The sequence below is a fragment of the Osmia lignaria genome, chromosome 6 (genome assembly GCF_051020975.1).
Source record: "Osmia lignaria lignaria isolate PbOS001 chromosome 6, iyOsmLign1, whole genome shotgun sequence".
In the NCBI taxonomy this organism is placed as follows: domain Eukaryota; kingdom Metazoa; phylum Arthropoda; class Insecta; order Hymenoptera; family Megachilidae; genus Osmia; species Osmia lignaria.
This window is the reverse complement of record NC_135037.1, coordinates 1,900,916-1,913,692: the sequence shown is the minus strand read 5'-3', so window position 1 is coordinate 1,913,692 and position 12,777 is coordinate 1,900,916. Positions and strand designations below refer to the sequence as shown.

The 12,777-nt window shown below is 39.4% G+C and overlaps 2 protein-coding genes across 6 annotated transcripts in view; one reads left to right on the top strand and one right to left on the bottom strand.

Annotated features, from left to right (window-relative positions):
* The window catches only part of chm (lysine acetyltransferase chameau), a 41,954-nt gene extending 33,678 nt beyond the window's left edge, over positions 1 to 8,276 (bottom strand). Inside the window, exons 1-9 of one of the 5 annotated variants that reach the window (XM_034318353.2) lie at positions 8,071 to 8,276; positions 7,514 to 7,979; positions 7,187 to 7,432; positions 6,845 to 7,120; positions 6,590 to 6,769; positions 5,578 to 5,935; positions 5,208 to 5,502; positions 4,896 to 5,140; positions 4,630 to 4,816 (exon numbers count right to left, since the gene is read on the bottom strand). In XM_034318353.2, coding sequence (XP_034174244.1) covers positions 4,630 to 4,816; positions 4,896 to 5,140; positions 5,208 to 5,502; positions 5,578 to 5,935; positions 6,590 to 6,769; positions 6,845 to 7,120; positions 7,187 to 7,432; positions 7,514 to 7,979; positions 8,071 to 8,088 — 2,271 coding nt within the window. In that variant the 5' untranslated portion in view covers positions 8,089 to 8,276. The remainder of the gene's footprint in view (positions 1 to 4,629; positions 4,817 to 4,895; positions 5,141 to 5,207; positions 5,503 to 5,577; positions 5,936 to 6,589; positions 6,770 to 6,844; positions 7,121 to 7,186; positions 7,433 to 7,513; positions 7,980 to 8,070) is intronic. The other 4 variants (XM_034318356.2, XM_034318354.2, XM_034318357.2 and 1 more) reach the window with 4 other exon arrangements.
* A 54-nt stretch (positions 8,277 to 8,330) lies between these two features.
* Positions 8,331 to 10,159, top strand: LOC117601524 (trafficking protein particle complex subunit 12). The gene has a single exon (XM_034318371.2). The coding sequence runs from the start codon at positions 8,480 to 8,482 to the stop codon at positions 10,043 to 10,045; it is 1,566 nt and encodes a 521-aa protein (XP_034174262.1). The 5' UTR covers positions 8,331 to 8,479; the 3' UTR covers positions 10,046 to 10,159.
* The last annotated feature ends 2,618 nt before the right edge of the window (positions 10,160 to 12,777 follow it).

The following is a 12,777-nucleotide window of genomic DNA, read 5'->3' as shown; positions in this document are numbered from 1 at the left end:
TGGCGGAGGTGGTGATGTTCGACATGCGTGTCGTGTTCCTCGCTCGACGTTTCTTTTTTTTTCTTCCTTCACGCGAGATCCTGTCTGGAATATCTACGTAAGAGGATATGCTGTCGTCTCGTTTGCTCGGAACACCGCCGCGTATGTTCGACCCGTGTACCCGTGTATTCTTACAGAGACTGACTCGGCTATCGAACGCTAATACGTCTTCATCAACGCGTTAATTAGCTATCTTTTTTGTATCTTGTAAAAGCACATCTGTTGGAAGCTTTGAATACCGTTCTCCTTAGGTTACTCTAGGATTCTTAAAAGTTCCAGGGAAACTTGAAAATTTTTGAAAATTCACTAGCAATATCATTGCATTTTGTAAGACACCATTTACTAACAGTATCGTTAGTTAATCTATTTTCCTAGGGATTATGGAAACAACTAGGGTGAGTCAGGTGTCGCAGAAGGATCATCTCAATTACACGGATCGTTGATAATCCGATACGTGGATGATGATCGGGCGAATGGAAGACGAAGGCTATCGAAAATCTTGTTTTACTAGAATCAGAGCCTGTTGGATCGTCGGACAGTGGAAAGCAGAAGGCAGAAGGATTTCAGGAACAGGACAGGGCCCCGTTCCGAGCATCTTGGACCCGATGGCCCCGAAAACCGGTTCCTCCTCTGGATTTCACGTGACACGCATTTCTCCTTTTTCGGGGGTATCTTAAGCAGCCCCCACGCTACTCGCGAATATAATAAACTGTATTGCATTACGATTACGAGCATTATCGTCCGTGTCGTAAACAGCAATTATAAGTGTCCCGACAGAGGTATATTTAAATCCTTTGGCTATGGGAGACCTGCACGCCATAGCTCTACCCTTTCCTTGATATGACCAACGTGATCGCAGTCTGGTGAATTCAAAATATTACCCTCATAAACGAGTAATATTAAATGTATGCATACATTAAAAAGTATTAAATTATTATTTCTTTTTTGGGGTCTGAATTCAGGCGCGGCACAAAGTTCGACAGAGACAAATTGTACAAGCATTCTACGAAACGCTAATCTTTTCGTAATTGCTCGAAGAAGAACGTAAGAAGGTTTCTTTCGAAATTTACTGGAGAAGCTTGCTTTCATGTCTCAGTAAGCATAGACCGGAAGCTGTAAATGTTCACGTCCGAGCCCCTTCTCGTTTCTGCTCGGCTGGCTGGCTCGCGGAATTGATAAAAATTCTACGTCACACGCAGGATGAGCGAAAACGAGTGGCGCGTTAAACACAGCAAAGGGAGTAGTGGCGTTAATAACGAAAATTTATAAATTCACTGCTCGCTCTCGTCCTTTCTCTCCCCTTCTTTATCGTCTCCCTCGAGTCGAGCTTCTCTGATACGTGACGATTGTTCAAGGTCACCCTTGCTATCGTCCAAGGTCAACGTCCTAGATATTCGATGATCTTTGCCAAACTACTAAGGACATCAGAATAGCATAGTATAGCAGAATTCAATAGTATTGCATTTCGAAAATTTCTTCGAGACTTTTTAGATCTTTGCATCGCTTCATACGCGTAAAAGAGTTCGTAACACCCTCAATTTACCTAGATACGATAACAAACTGGTAATTCGTTCGACGAGGTCAATGTCCGTATTACTCAAGGTCAACGCCCAGCATGGTCCGGGTCAATGGCCTGAACTCTCAAGGCCAACGTCCGGATGATTCGAGGTCGAGCAGGGGAGACCGCAAGATACGAAGAAGAAATATCTGTGCGCGCTACTGGACGCTACGGCGATCGATCGGTTCTACGAGACACCATGGATGCATTTCCCTCCTCGATGGGTAACAGAGGACGAACAACTGGGCTAATTCGGCTGGCCGAACAAGGATAGGTTTAACCCTTTAACAGCTGAATACGATTTTCTATAACAGCTAGGTATACGTATGCATAATGTGATCATTGATACCCCGACAAGAGGATATACTAATAAAATAAAATAACGATTAGTTACAATATTAATTCCCCTTAACAAGTGTCTCAATCGAAAAGAACGTCCAAGTAGACCATTAGACAATTGATCCCTATCGAGTAATAGATGGCTCAGAAGAGAAAACTTCAGGAAGAAGTTCAAAGTATAGGGCCAGAGGTTCCAGACACGGGGAAGAAACTGTATGAAGAAAGAAGAAGAAGAAGAAGAAGAAGACGACGATGAGTAGTATGGAAAGACGAAGGGGGCCATAGGAAGACAGAAAAGAGAGAGAAGATGCAAGAGGTGTGCAAGAGGGAGGTAGCAAGAGTAGTAGGAGGAGGAAATAATAACGACCCCGACGTCGCAGTGCTGCAGAAAGGTTGACGACCCGATGCCAGGCGACGCCCTCTCTCCCCTTACCGCCCTACCATCCCTTCTCCATCATCCTCTGCAACCACCATCCCTCGTTTACCAGCTACCCACCACCGCCCTCGGCATCCCCCACTCGCGCAACGCCACCCACCTGCTACTACACGTTGTAAGCTCATAGCGTACGTACGTACGCCAGTCACCCAACCCCTTTCATCCCTCTCTCTACGTTACCACCACCATTACCTACCAACATCACCCTACGACCGTCTGGCCAGGGTCGGGGTCATTGAACGTCTATAAAGATTTTGACTCCACGTTACTGCTGCTGCTGCTGCTGTGACGTTGCTGCGGATGCAGGAAGCGGCTCCTCTCGCGGGGTACGCCCTTTTCCAAGGTGTGCTAAGATGCATGTTCAATTGCAAACGGTTCATCAACACTGTTTGCAAACAATGCTAGTAAGAAGTTTGGAAATATATATCTAACGCTATCAATGGTTTTACGTAGTATCTATCAGTTGCTGATGGGGGTAGTGATATCATCCAAGGATATTGCGAGTGGTTTTGAATAATACTTGAAGAATAAAACAGTGGTACCAGAATCTAGATGAAATAGGTTCGGATCTTCTATGACTGCCACACCTTTCCTCTGTCACTTTGGCATCATTCCATGGCAAGTGACACTTTTCCAACAACCAATTACTTTATATTTTGATCATGAACGAACCATCGTGAAATATCGAGGAATATCTGGGAAATTCGATCGATAGTTTGTTCCATGCATCATGAACGACTTCGCAGAGATTCGAAGAGACGAATGGTTATTGAACCAGCGGATTCAAGGAGATCCTTAAAAGGATAAGAGTATTTCCTCGAGGAAGGAGCTCGCGGAGCAACGAGAAGGACAAAAGAATGCAGAGGTAAAGGTTTGCTCGAGGCTGGAGGAAATTTTCGTCACCCTGCTGAAGTGAGGTAGGGGTGGGATGGTTGGCACGTCTTGCCAGGGTCAGAGGTCGTTGAACGTCGGTAAAGATTTCGACTCCGGCGATGCTGTTCCGCAGTAAATAGGCGTGCGTAGTTGCCCCCCGCACACCCGCCGCGCCGGCAAGCTGTCCCAGACCAGGCCAGGAGTGGTCGGGTGAAGAGGGGTCACAGATACGAGACACCCTCCTCGCAATACACACCCTTGCTCGCGTAATCCCTGCGCGTAACGCGGATGCCATTACGGGCCTAGTAAACCACAAAACAAGAACAAAAGCGAAGAGGTTCAGCCGGATATAAATTCCAAGATGAATCTTTGTTCGAAGCGAGATGCTTCAGATGATCTTTGTTCCAAGGACCTCAGAGTTCTTTAAGTCACGATAAAGAAGCTTTTCCATAGTTGCGTTAATAATATTGACGAGAACGGTAAGCGTTTGTTGTAAAGTGATATTGCTTTTCCATTGAAACGACCTGAATTGTAAATGACCAGTTGCCTTCTGCTTTGACTAAAACCTAATTGCTTCAGTAATGAATTCTCTATTAGCAGATGCCATCACCTTTACAACCGGGAAAATAATGAAATAACAACGCTTTGCAATGTAAGCGTGGTCCTTCGGGTACTCTAGATCGTCAAAGCCCTGCATCTAGGGAACCCTAGACTTTTTGTTAGTAATTTTAGAGATAGGATGGTGAATCTTTTTTCGTAGGAAACGTAGGCGTTTTTATGTATTTATGAAACGACACCGTCAGTCTTTGAGGGTTTAAAGGATTTTCATATTAACTGCAAAGGTCGTAGAGACGCCTACTACGTGGACACCATTTACGCAAGTGCTAAGCGACCCAAGTACCCCCCCCGACAGACATGGTCGTTCACGCACAGTTGCGCACGTACGAGCACGTGATTAGAATTTATATCTCTCTTGGTAAGTTGTCGCGACGAGATCCGTGCCAATAATAAATCGGCAAAGAACTTATTTCTTTCGTACCTGCTTTGGATATTCTCTTCTAATAACAAATTTCTTTTTATCCCCCCTAGTCTTATTAAGCGTTTAAATTTAGTAACTTTCCGTTTTGCATGATTCATACGTGGGGAAACAATGTCTTGGTTGATAGACAATTTATGAAAATATTTTTCCAACGTTTCACAACGAACAGATAATTACATCGCTCGTCTCCACTTTATAATTTAATGTACGTTGCGCAAACGTTAATCGAAATGCTCGTGAAAAGATATCGTTATTTTTATTGGCAATAAATCAAAGCATAGTCAATGGTGCTAATTAATCTTTTCAACAGCAATTGAATTGAAATGTGTCTAATAAAAGACTCACCTTGCTGAAGTAACCAACGGTGTGGCATCCTTCAGAGTCGCCGATTGTCATCACGTAAAAAAGAAAGGGCTCGACGTCGTAGTACAACGTTTTGTGGTCCAAGAAGAATTTTGCTAACAAGCATAGATTCTGACAGTATTGCTTATAACGTTTCCCATCCACTTCCCATACGCCTATCTTGTCTTTCCTGTTTAAACAAATTCAACAGAGATGTTATTATTTATTTATAAGTATATTCCAATAAGGTCGTACAATTATTTACTAACCTGTACACTTCGTGTCCAGGCGGATGTCTCCATAAACATTTCTCTCGATGTCTCCTTAAAACTTGCCGACTTTTCGCGTACCGCAAACAGTATTCGCATAGGTAAAGTTTTGGAGCACGACTGAACTCTTCAGGGTACGGACTTTGGTACCACACTTCCATTTCCCATTTTCCCATTTCGATGACTCGTGTTCCGCCACTGTTTCTACCTTCGCCATCGTAATCCAACTCCTTCAGCTCCTTTTCCTTTAGAAGACAAAGTTATACACTTGATGTAACGATCGAGTAGTACAGAAGATAGATTTAAACTTACAATTTTTTCACTAGCAATCGCTTGTGCTTCCATAAATAACTTCAAATCGTACTCCGGAGTTAGATTTGATAAACGTGGTTGACGATCCTTTTCGTTTCCTTGAAGTTCACTACTACTATCGCTTTCGTTTCCATCGCCAGCGCTTCCTTTCCACTTGCTTCTCATTTCCCTCACTTTCAGTTGATAATTCCTCTGCTCTGTCGTTTGATGCATTCCCTTTGGAGACTTTTTCGCTAAACATGATACAGCCTTCTTCCTTTCCTCTTCGCGTTTCTTTCTTTCTTTATAAAACTCTCTAGAAAAATGAAGAATATTTGAATATCCTTGAAGAGTATAACAATTACTATAGTAGAACGTAAGATCAACTTACACGCAAGCCTGTGGTGTGGTATTATGATACAAAGGACAAGCCTCCAGTGTGAAATGTGAATCAAGTTTTCCAGAGAGATGACCTCTAGAGTCGCAAGCTGGTGCTAAAGGGCATTCTCTTTCCTTGGTCACACGCGTACGACCATAATTTCCTGGTCCAGATCTTCCACCAGTAGTATTCGAAACACCACTGTTTTGTGGCAGCCTGTTGGGCCCGGATGAGTGTCTGGCAGCAGTGCTAGGCCCAGCACGTTTAACGGGTGATTTGCTCGTGCTCCTCTTGCTTTCAGCTACTCTCGATAAATCACACCGGATCAGCGGAATTTGCAGGATACGTTTACACGCTACCGTTTCCGTACCTGAGAACCATACTGCCGCCGTAAGCAAAAAGACTGTATCTGCATCTTAGGACACCTTGGACATGCTTTTTGTTTTTGATATACGAAATACATTTGTCCCATCGACCAGTGGATACCTGCGGGCCATATACATATGTCCAATCCATCCATCCAGAACCGCAAATACTGCTTTTTTGTGTTAAGGAGGCAGCATAGAGTCCTAAATCCACCGCCTGAAGAAAATTTTCTACCCGTCTCGTTTCAAACATTCATGCTACTTCGACTTTGTACGATCAATTAACGAGCGTGTGTCGTCTAATTGCTACCAAAGAACGGTGGAACTACGTTAATACAGTTTTATATCTATGTATCATGTAACGAAAAGTCGACAGGAAGGATCAAACTTATTGTAAGAGAAAGCAACTTGTTAGTCTAACTTTTAACATAACGTAACACGAAATAAAATATAAAAGTAGGAAACAAATCAAACATTTATGCTTGCTTCAAATGCAACATCAACTAATAATCATCGGAACAATGAACAGAAATCTTTTAGAAATTACCACACACTTCAAACAAAAACGTAATACAAAAGATAGATAGGGACACGGAAGTGGGAATTAGTAATAAAATGTTGCATTCTATGACGTACTTATTGATACAGTGTATTCTTACCTGTATCAGATTCTGAATCACTGGCTGCCTTTGCCTGAAGCTGAATTAATTTGCTCCCCTTTCGTGTTTGCAATTTCCTCTTGCCTTTAGTCGACGTTTTCAATGCGCTTGTTTCTCCATGTTCGTCCATTTCCTTCTCACTGGCGGATGCATCAGCTTCATCTTCGCTCTTGACCGTACCTAAATATAGGGGCATGTTTTAAAAACGATTGTTTCATTTCATATTTCATAAAACGTAATCTCAATTAAAACTACCGATAAAATTACTTTGTCGTTTTGTACATTTTTGTGGTTTAACAGGTGCAACTGTTGCGGAAGGCCGTTTCGGTGGAATACTTGAGGCAACATTTATTGCAGTACTTGGTTGAGTTTCTTTCTTCTTTGTTGCAGGCTGTGGGCTAGCAACACTCTCTGATGATTCAGAATCTGTACTACTATCTGTAGAGGCAGAAGAACCTGATCCTCCAGAGCAACTTTTTGAACTTGCAGAGCTTTCTGATTTGCGTGCCTGAGCCGTTTTTGTGATCAAACCTGTAAAAAAAAATACTATTAGCTTGAATAGTTAAAATATATATTACACATGTCAGAAATACATACTAGCTCTGCTTGGAGCAGGAGGTTTTTGTTTTACATCATTTGGCTTAGGCTTAGGTGGTTGATTTTTTGCAAATTTTGCTGAACTATTTGGTGGTTTTACTGTACTAGTTTTAGTTGGAACACCACTGTCACTTTCACTACTATTTTCAGGACTAAATATACTTTTCTTCTTCAATTTCTTTTGTACAGGTTCTGATGTTGTTTTTGCAGACTTATCAAGACCTTTACCATTAGTACTGGTGGAGACTAATAAAAAATATATCATAAAATAACAAATGTAAAAAGAATTACTATTAATAAAACAGTTTTAAATAAATATATTTTTACCTGAAGGTTTGTTTGGCTTGTTACCAATTGGTTTGGTATTAGGTACATTCTTTTGCTGACTGGCACTAGCTATGGATTTAATAGGGAGCCTTTGTTGTTTAACAACAGGTGCTACTGTGGCAGTGGCTTTTGGTTTAGCTGGTGGTTTTCTTTTTGTAGACTTTACTTTGCTTGGTGACCCTTCCGATTCTGAAGAATATACCACAGGTCTACTCTTTGGTGGTATTCTTTCCTTGTTTTTATTTTCTGTAATAGGTGTAGAAACTGTGTCAGCTTTAGATTTGCCATGTCGATTAGCTGAGAAGGGTGTCTTCTTCTTTGTTTTATCTGTATCAGATGCTTTTTGACTGTTTGCAGAGCTACTAGAATTTTCTGAATCAGATGAGCTAGATTCACTGCCTGAACTTGAAGAACTACTCGATGAAGAACCAGAACTAGTTGTTGAAGTTGATTCTGAGCTTGTAGTCTGCCAGTTAACAATTATATTGCACTTATTAATTCATGTTTACAAACTAAATAGTCATAATAATCATATAACCTATACAAGATAGACATACCTTCCTCTTTGGGGTCATTTCTACTATGCTATCTTCTGAATAAACAATAAATACTGTTTAACTTCATTTCTGTAATACTCCTTACACTTTTCCAAGTCATGTACAAAGGAATTCGTTATAAATAAATTGATCAAGGCAAAAAATGCTACATTTTTTATTCCACTTTGACTTGTACAGTGACTACAGATACAAAAGACTGAACATGCCTTAGTTTTCGAGGCGTTATGATTTAAGGGGTCTTAGACACCCCAAATGAGAGTACCGAGTAACGTCCTGTTGGACGTGCCACAAATGTTCCCATCTGCTTTTGACAGCTGATGCTTATTTCTCTTTGATTTAATATGTAACACTTATTAAATGTCATAAATATATATAGTTTTTACTATATAATAAAGTAGTTAAACATAGAATGGCCGAGAAAAGTGATATTTCGAAGCAACAGAAATCTGAAACCACTGAAGAGGTTACAAAAGAAGCTGACATTAGTCGTTATTTTGAAAATGCATCTCGCACAATTTTTGACGAGATTGTTTCACCTAAAAAAGATTTCTTCGATTTGCAAAGAGATTCTGGAAGCAGAATTCCAGACTTCGAATTATTACCAGATCATTCGAGCGAATTTTTAAAAGGCACTTCGTTACTTGGTAACGACCGAGTTGATCACAGTGGGGCAAACGATATGCATAGAGATACCTGGATACCTTCTGAACAAACGCGAAAAGTGTTGCGAAATATCGCTACATCCACCGCTGGAACTAATCTTCTGGATAGAGATAACCTAACAATGCCAGGTCTTGCAATCCAAGGTGACATGTCGAACTTAATAAAGAATGCTGCTGTGCGGTTCCTAGGAGAGGATGAAAACTCAGCAAGAAATGTACTTACTGCTTCTGATGTAACACAAGATGAACGAGGCTTGAGACAATTGATTCAAGTTGGTTGTTACAAAGCAGCCATAAATTTAACAGGAAGATTGTTAGCAGTATATGCTCAAGGATATGGGAAAATAAATCAACCTAGTAAACACACCCCACATTCTTTGCAACTGTGGTACACAAGACTTGCTCTGTTGACTAAACTGAAGCAGGTTGATATTTTAGAAAGTGAATCAAAACCATTCGGCAATTTGGATAAGCCAGACATGTACTTCACATTTTATCCTGAACTTTATGGTACCAGACCAGGTTCCATGGCTTCTTTTTCTTTTAGACTGCTCTTAGCAGAAATTCCACAGTACTGTGGTAAACCAAAACAAGCACTGGATAATCTTTATAAGATTTTAGCTACAGTGAATCAGATCATAGCTAATTTTACTGCTGGATTTAACGGGGATGGTTCAAAGGTTAAAATCAATCCATCAGAGCAAGAGGATGCTGTAAGATTGTGGAAAGGCAGGAGATCCAGAGTTTTAATATCTATTACCAATTGTGCAGTTAGCATGAAGAACTATATATTGGGTATAGAGATTTTAGAGAAATTATACAGCTCTGCAGATTGGACACCTGAACAAATGGATGCAATTAGAGCTAGTATAGGTAGGATACATCTGTTTCTGGGGGATATTGCAGCAGCAGAGAAATTTCTCATCAATCCACGAAAACAAGACAGTGAGTTAACTGTCAGAGAGCTGATGGACAGAGGATTAATGGCAGTAGCTCAAAATTCTTTTCCAGAAGCGTATAAATATTTCCAAGCTGCAGAGGCATTAGATCCTTCAAACATTGCCTTAGTTAATAATATGGCTGTTTGCCTTTTATACACGGGTCAATTGAAAGCAGCGGTGCATTTATATGAAAGTATGATTACAAGAAACCCTGTTAAAAGCTTACAAGAACCTATATTGTTGAATATATGTACTTCATACGAATTGCATACAACTCATTGTAAACAGCCAAAGTTACATTTATTGAGCCAGTTAAATAGGTATAAAGGGGATGCTGTAGATATACAGTGTTTGAAACTTCCTTTGAACTAAAATTATTTCGCTTGTGTACAGTATATAATAGCTTGGAGATGAAATTTTTAAATCTGTTATTTAGTTATGAAAATATTGCACTAATGTATAAATTTTATTAAATAAAAAATCAATTTCCATCCTATTTTTAAACAGTTGAGTATTTCTATACAAATTTTCATCTGAATGAAAAGTATTAACGAGTATAGATAATACAGTGATCTAATCTAACAACTTCCGGTTATCACGATCTAGAATACCGACATCGCTCTTAACATCGAGTTTAGCGGTTTATTTCAAATAAATATGCAAGTATATTGGTAAAATTTAAAGAGTGCAAAGGAAATAATTCAACATCGATATCAAAGTAAAATAGCCTTTATTACATCGTGAAACGAGGACAATTTAATGAACGTTCAACAATTGCTAGAATTCTCTCTCTCCCTTTCGTTCAATCTCACTCATGCATACATTCTTTCTTCTCACCCTTTTTTTTTCATTCGTGTCACTCGGATGAACTGCTTACACTTTATTAGAATCTCGCACCTCTTTTCTTTCCCTTCGTTTCATCGCTTTTCTTAACCCGTTACGCTCACTAACCGAAACAATCGGCGTGCACGTAATGTTCTTCAATAATCATAATGCATTACAGGACACACACTTTTGTTACCTCACCAAACATAAAATCATTTAGATTTCTTCGCGTAATTAACCATCATCCTTTCCCTCTGCCCGCCTGTGTTTTTATTTCGAAATCGGCCAACTTCAAATATCTCTTTCTTGCTCCCTATCTCTCGTTTTCTTTCTATTTAGCAGCAGGCGGTAACATTACAGCATACATTCAGATCGTTTCCAAAACTGCACTCTCTCTCCCTGCAGAAAAAAGGCACGAACTGGCGGAAAAGTCGGCCTAACTGTATAATATTTTCATTTATTTTATTTATGGATGGAACTTCGTCACAATACATTATTTTTAATTTTCATCTCTTTTCTGCTGCTTCTTTCCGCAGTGTTCAACAGGTTCGGCATTTTGTTTCCGTACGAGCCGAATTCACTGATCCATGCGCTAAGAAAAATGGTAGCCACGTAGTGTTCGCAGTGTTCTGTTCGATTCTTATCCACATAAACGACCCATCGTCGTTCCTTTATATTTTTTTTTTTTTATTTTTCTTTGTCTATATATTGAATGCCCATTTACAACGATCGAACTTTTGAAAGGAGATCGTTCTCATTAGAATAATATACTTTTCATAACATTAATTACCGATCTAATTACAAGAACAACACGTTCCTTCCCCGAATTCAAAATTAATTTGAAAATTTATGTACAATTATATATAAATTATAACTTGTTTTACAAAATAACGCAATTTAGAAATTTTTAATTAGATTTTAAAAATTCAAAATCGTGGGATTAGAAAAGTTTACAATAGCATGCGTTGCTGGAGAGATAATTAAGTTCTTATGGCACACATCGACATAGGATTGGCGAGTAATTAGTCAAATTAGTAATTAACACTCTGAGACGTCCATGTCTTATCTCTACAACTGGATCTATCAGAATATAATTGCATTCCTTTCACAGGACATCTTTCTAACAACGCATAGTATAATTTATCATTATCAAAATTGAAAAAGATATTTTTCGGAGAAGGCACTGCATTCACTACGCAGCTGGAACCTTCCGGTTTTCATTTTTTTTTCCCTCCCTTCGTTCTCTCATCTACCGTACATTACGCATCGCTGTTATAATAACATCCGCATCGCTATTCCTGGCGACTAAAATGTAACCTTACGAATGTATTACCTATGTACATATACATATGCTGTCCGCCGTGTACACACATGTACACCCACGCCAGGGACGTGCATGTGTGCTCACATGCAGATTTATGAATTTAGCAAATTTATTCTTTTTTTTTTATTTTCACACTTACAATGTATATATAGAATTATTATATATACTATTGTGTAATGCTTACGCTCTTCTAAAAATCTCTAAACGAAACGGTATTTATTTTATTGTCCTGCCGTAATTCTTTCTTTTTTTTTTCTCCATTTCCGAGTATTTTCTCTATGCACACATACACGCATACGCTTTGACACGCACACAACCACGGTTTCTGGTGTTTCTTTTTTACGTAAAACGGTAGTCATGGAAAGCTCAATAGCATAACCACACCAGTGTTCGTCGAGTACTGCTTTTGAAGCGAAATAGATTTTTTTTTTTTGTTACTCTCGTGTGCTTCTCGCCTCGAATAAAATCGCGAAATAACTTAATAATTTATACATTTTTATAAATCTGGATTCAACATCGATATTGAATTTTATTTTTTTATCGGAAGATAAGAAATAGATATTTTTTGGTGTGCAAAGAGAAACATCACGGGAGTAATGGTACTTTCGACGAGAGAATTCAATTCGAGATCGAATCATTGAATTTCTATGTTAATCTCGGTAAACTAGGCAAGCTCGGTCGTTCACGGAAGGCATCGTACGGTGCTCATCATTAAATCGTTGCATTAACAATTATTAACAACTTTTTCCCTCGTATTTCTCTCCTCACTATCTCGTATTCCGTTTGCTTCGTGCTTCAACGAGTACCCATTCGCTTATCATTTTATTTTCTTTCGTTAGTTTATAATAGTTTTAGGAAGTAACGGAGACATAACCGATGCCGATGCGCGAAAGCTGGCAAAAATGACACTTGTATGCCGTGTGTTATTTTTAATAATACGTATATACAGTTACAT

Coding starts and splice junctions, on each gene's coding strand:
- LOC117601524 (XM_034318371.2), top strand. CDS start 8,480: ATGGCCGAGAAAAGTGATATTTCGAAGCAACAGAAATCTGAAACCACT.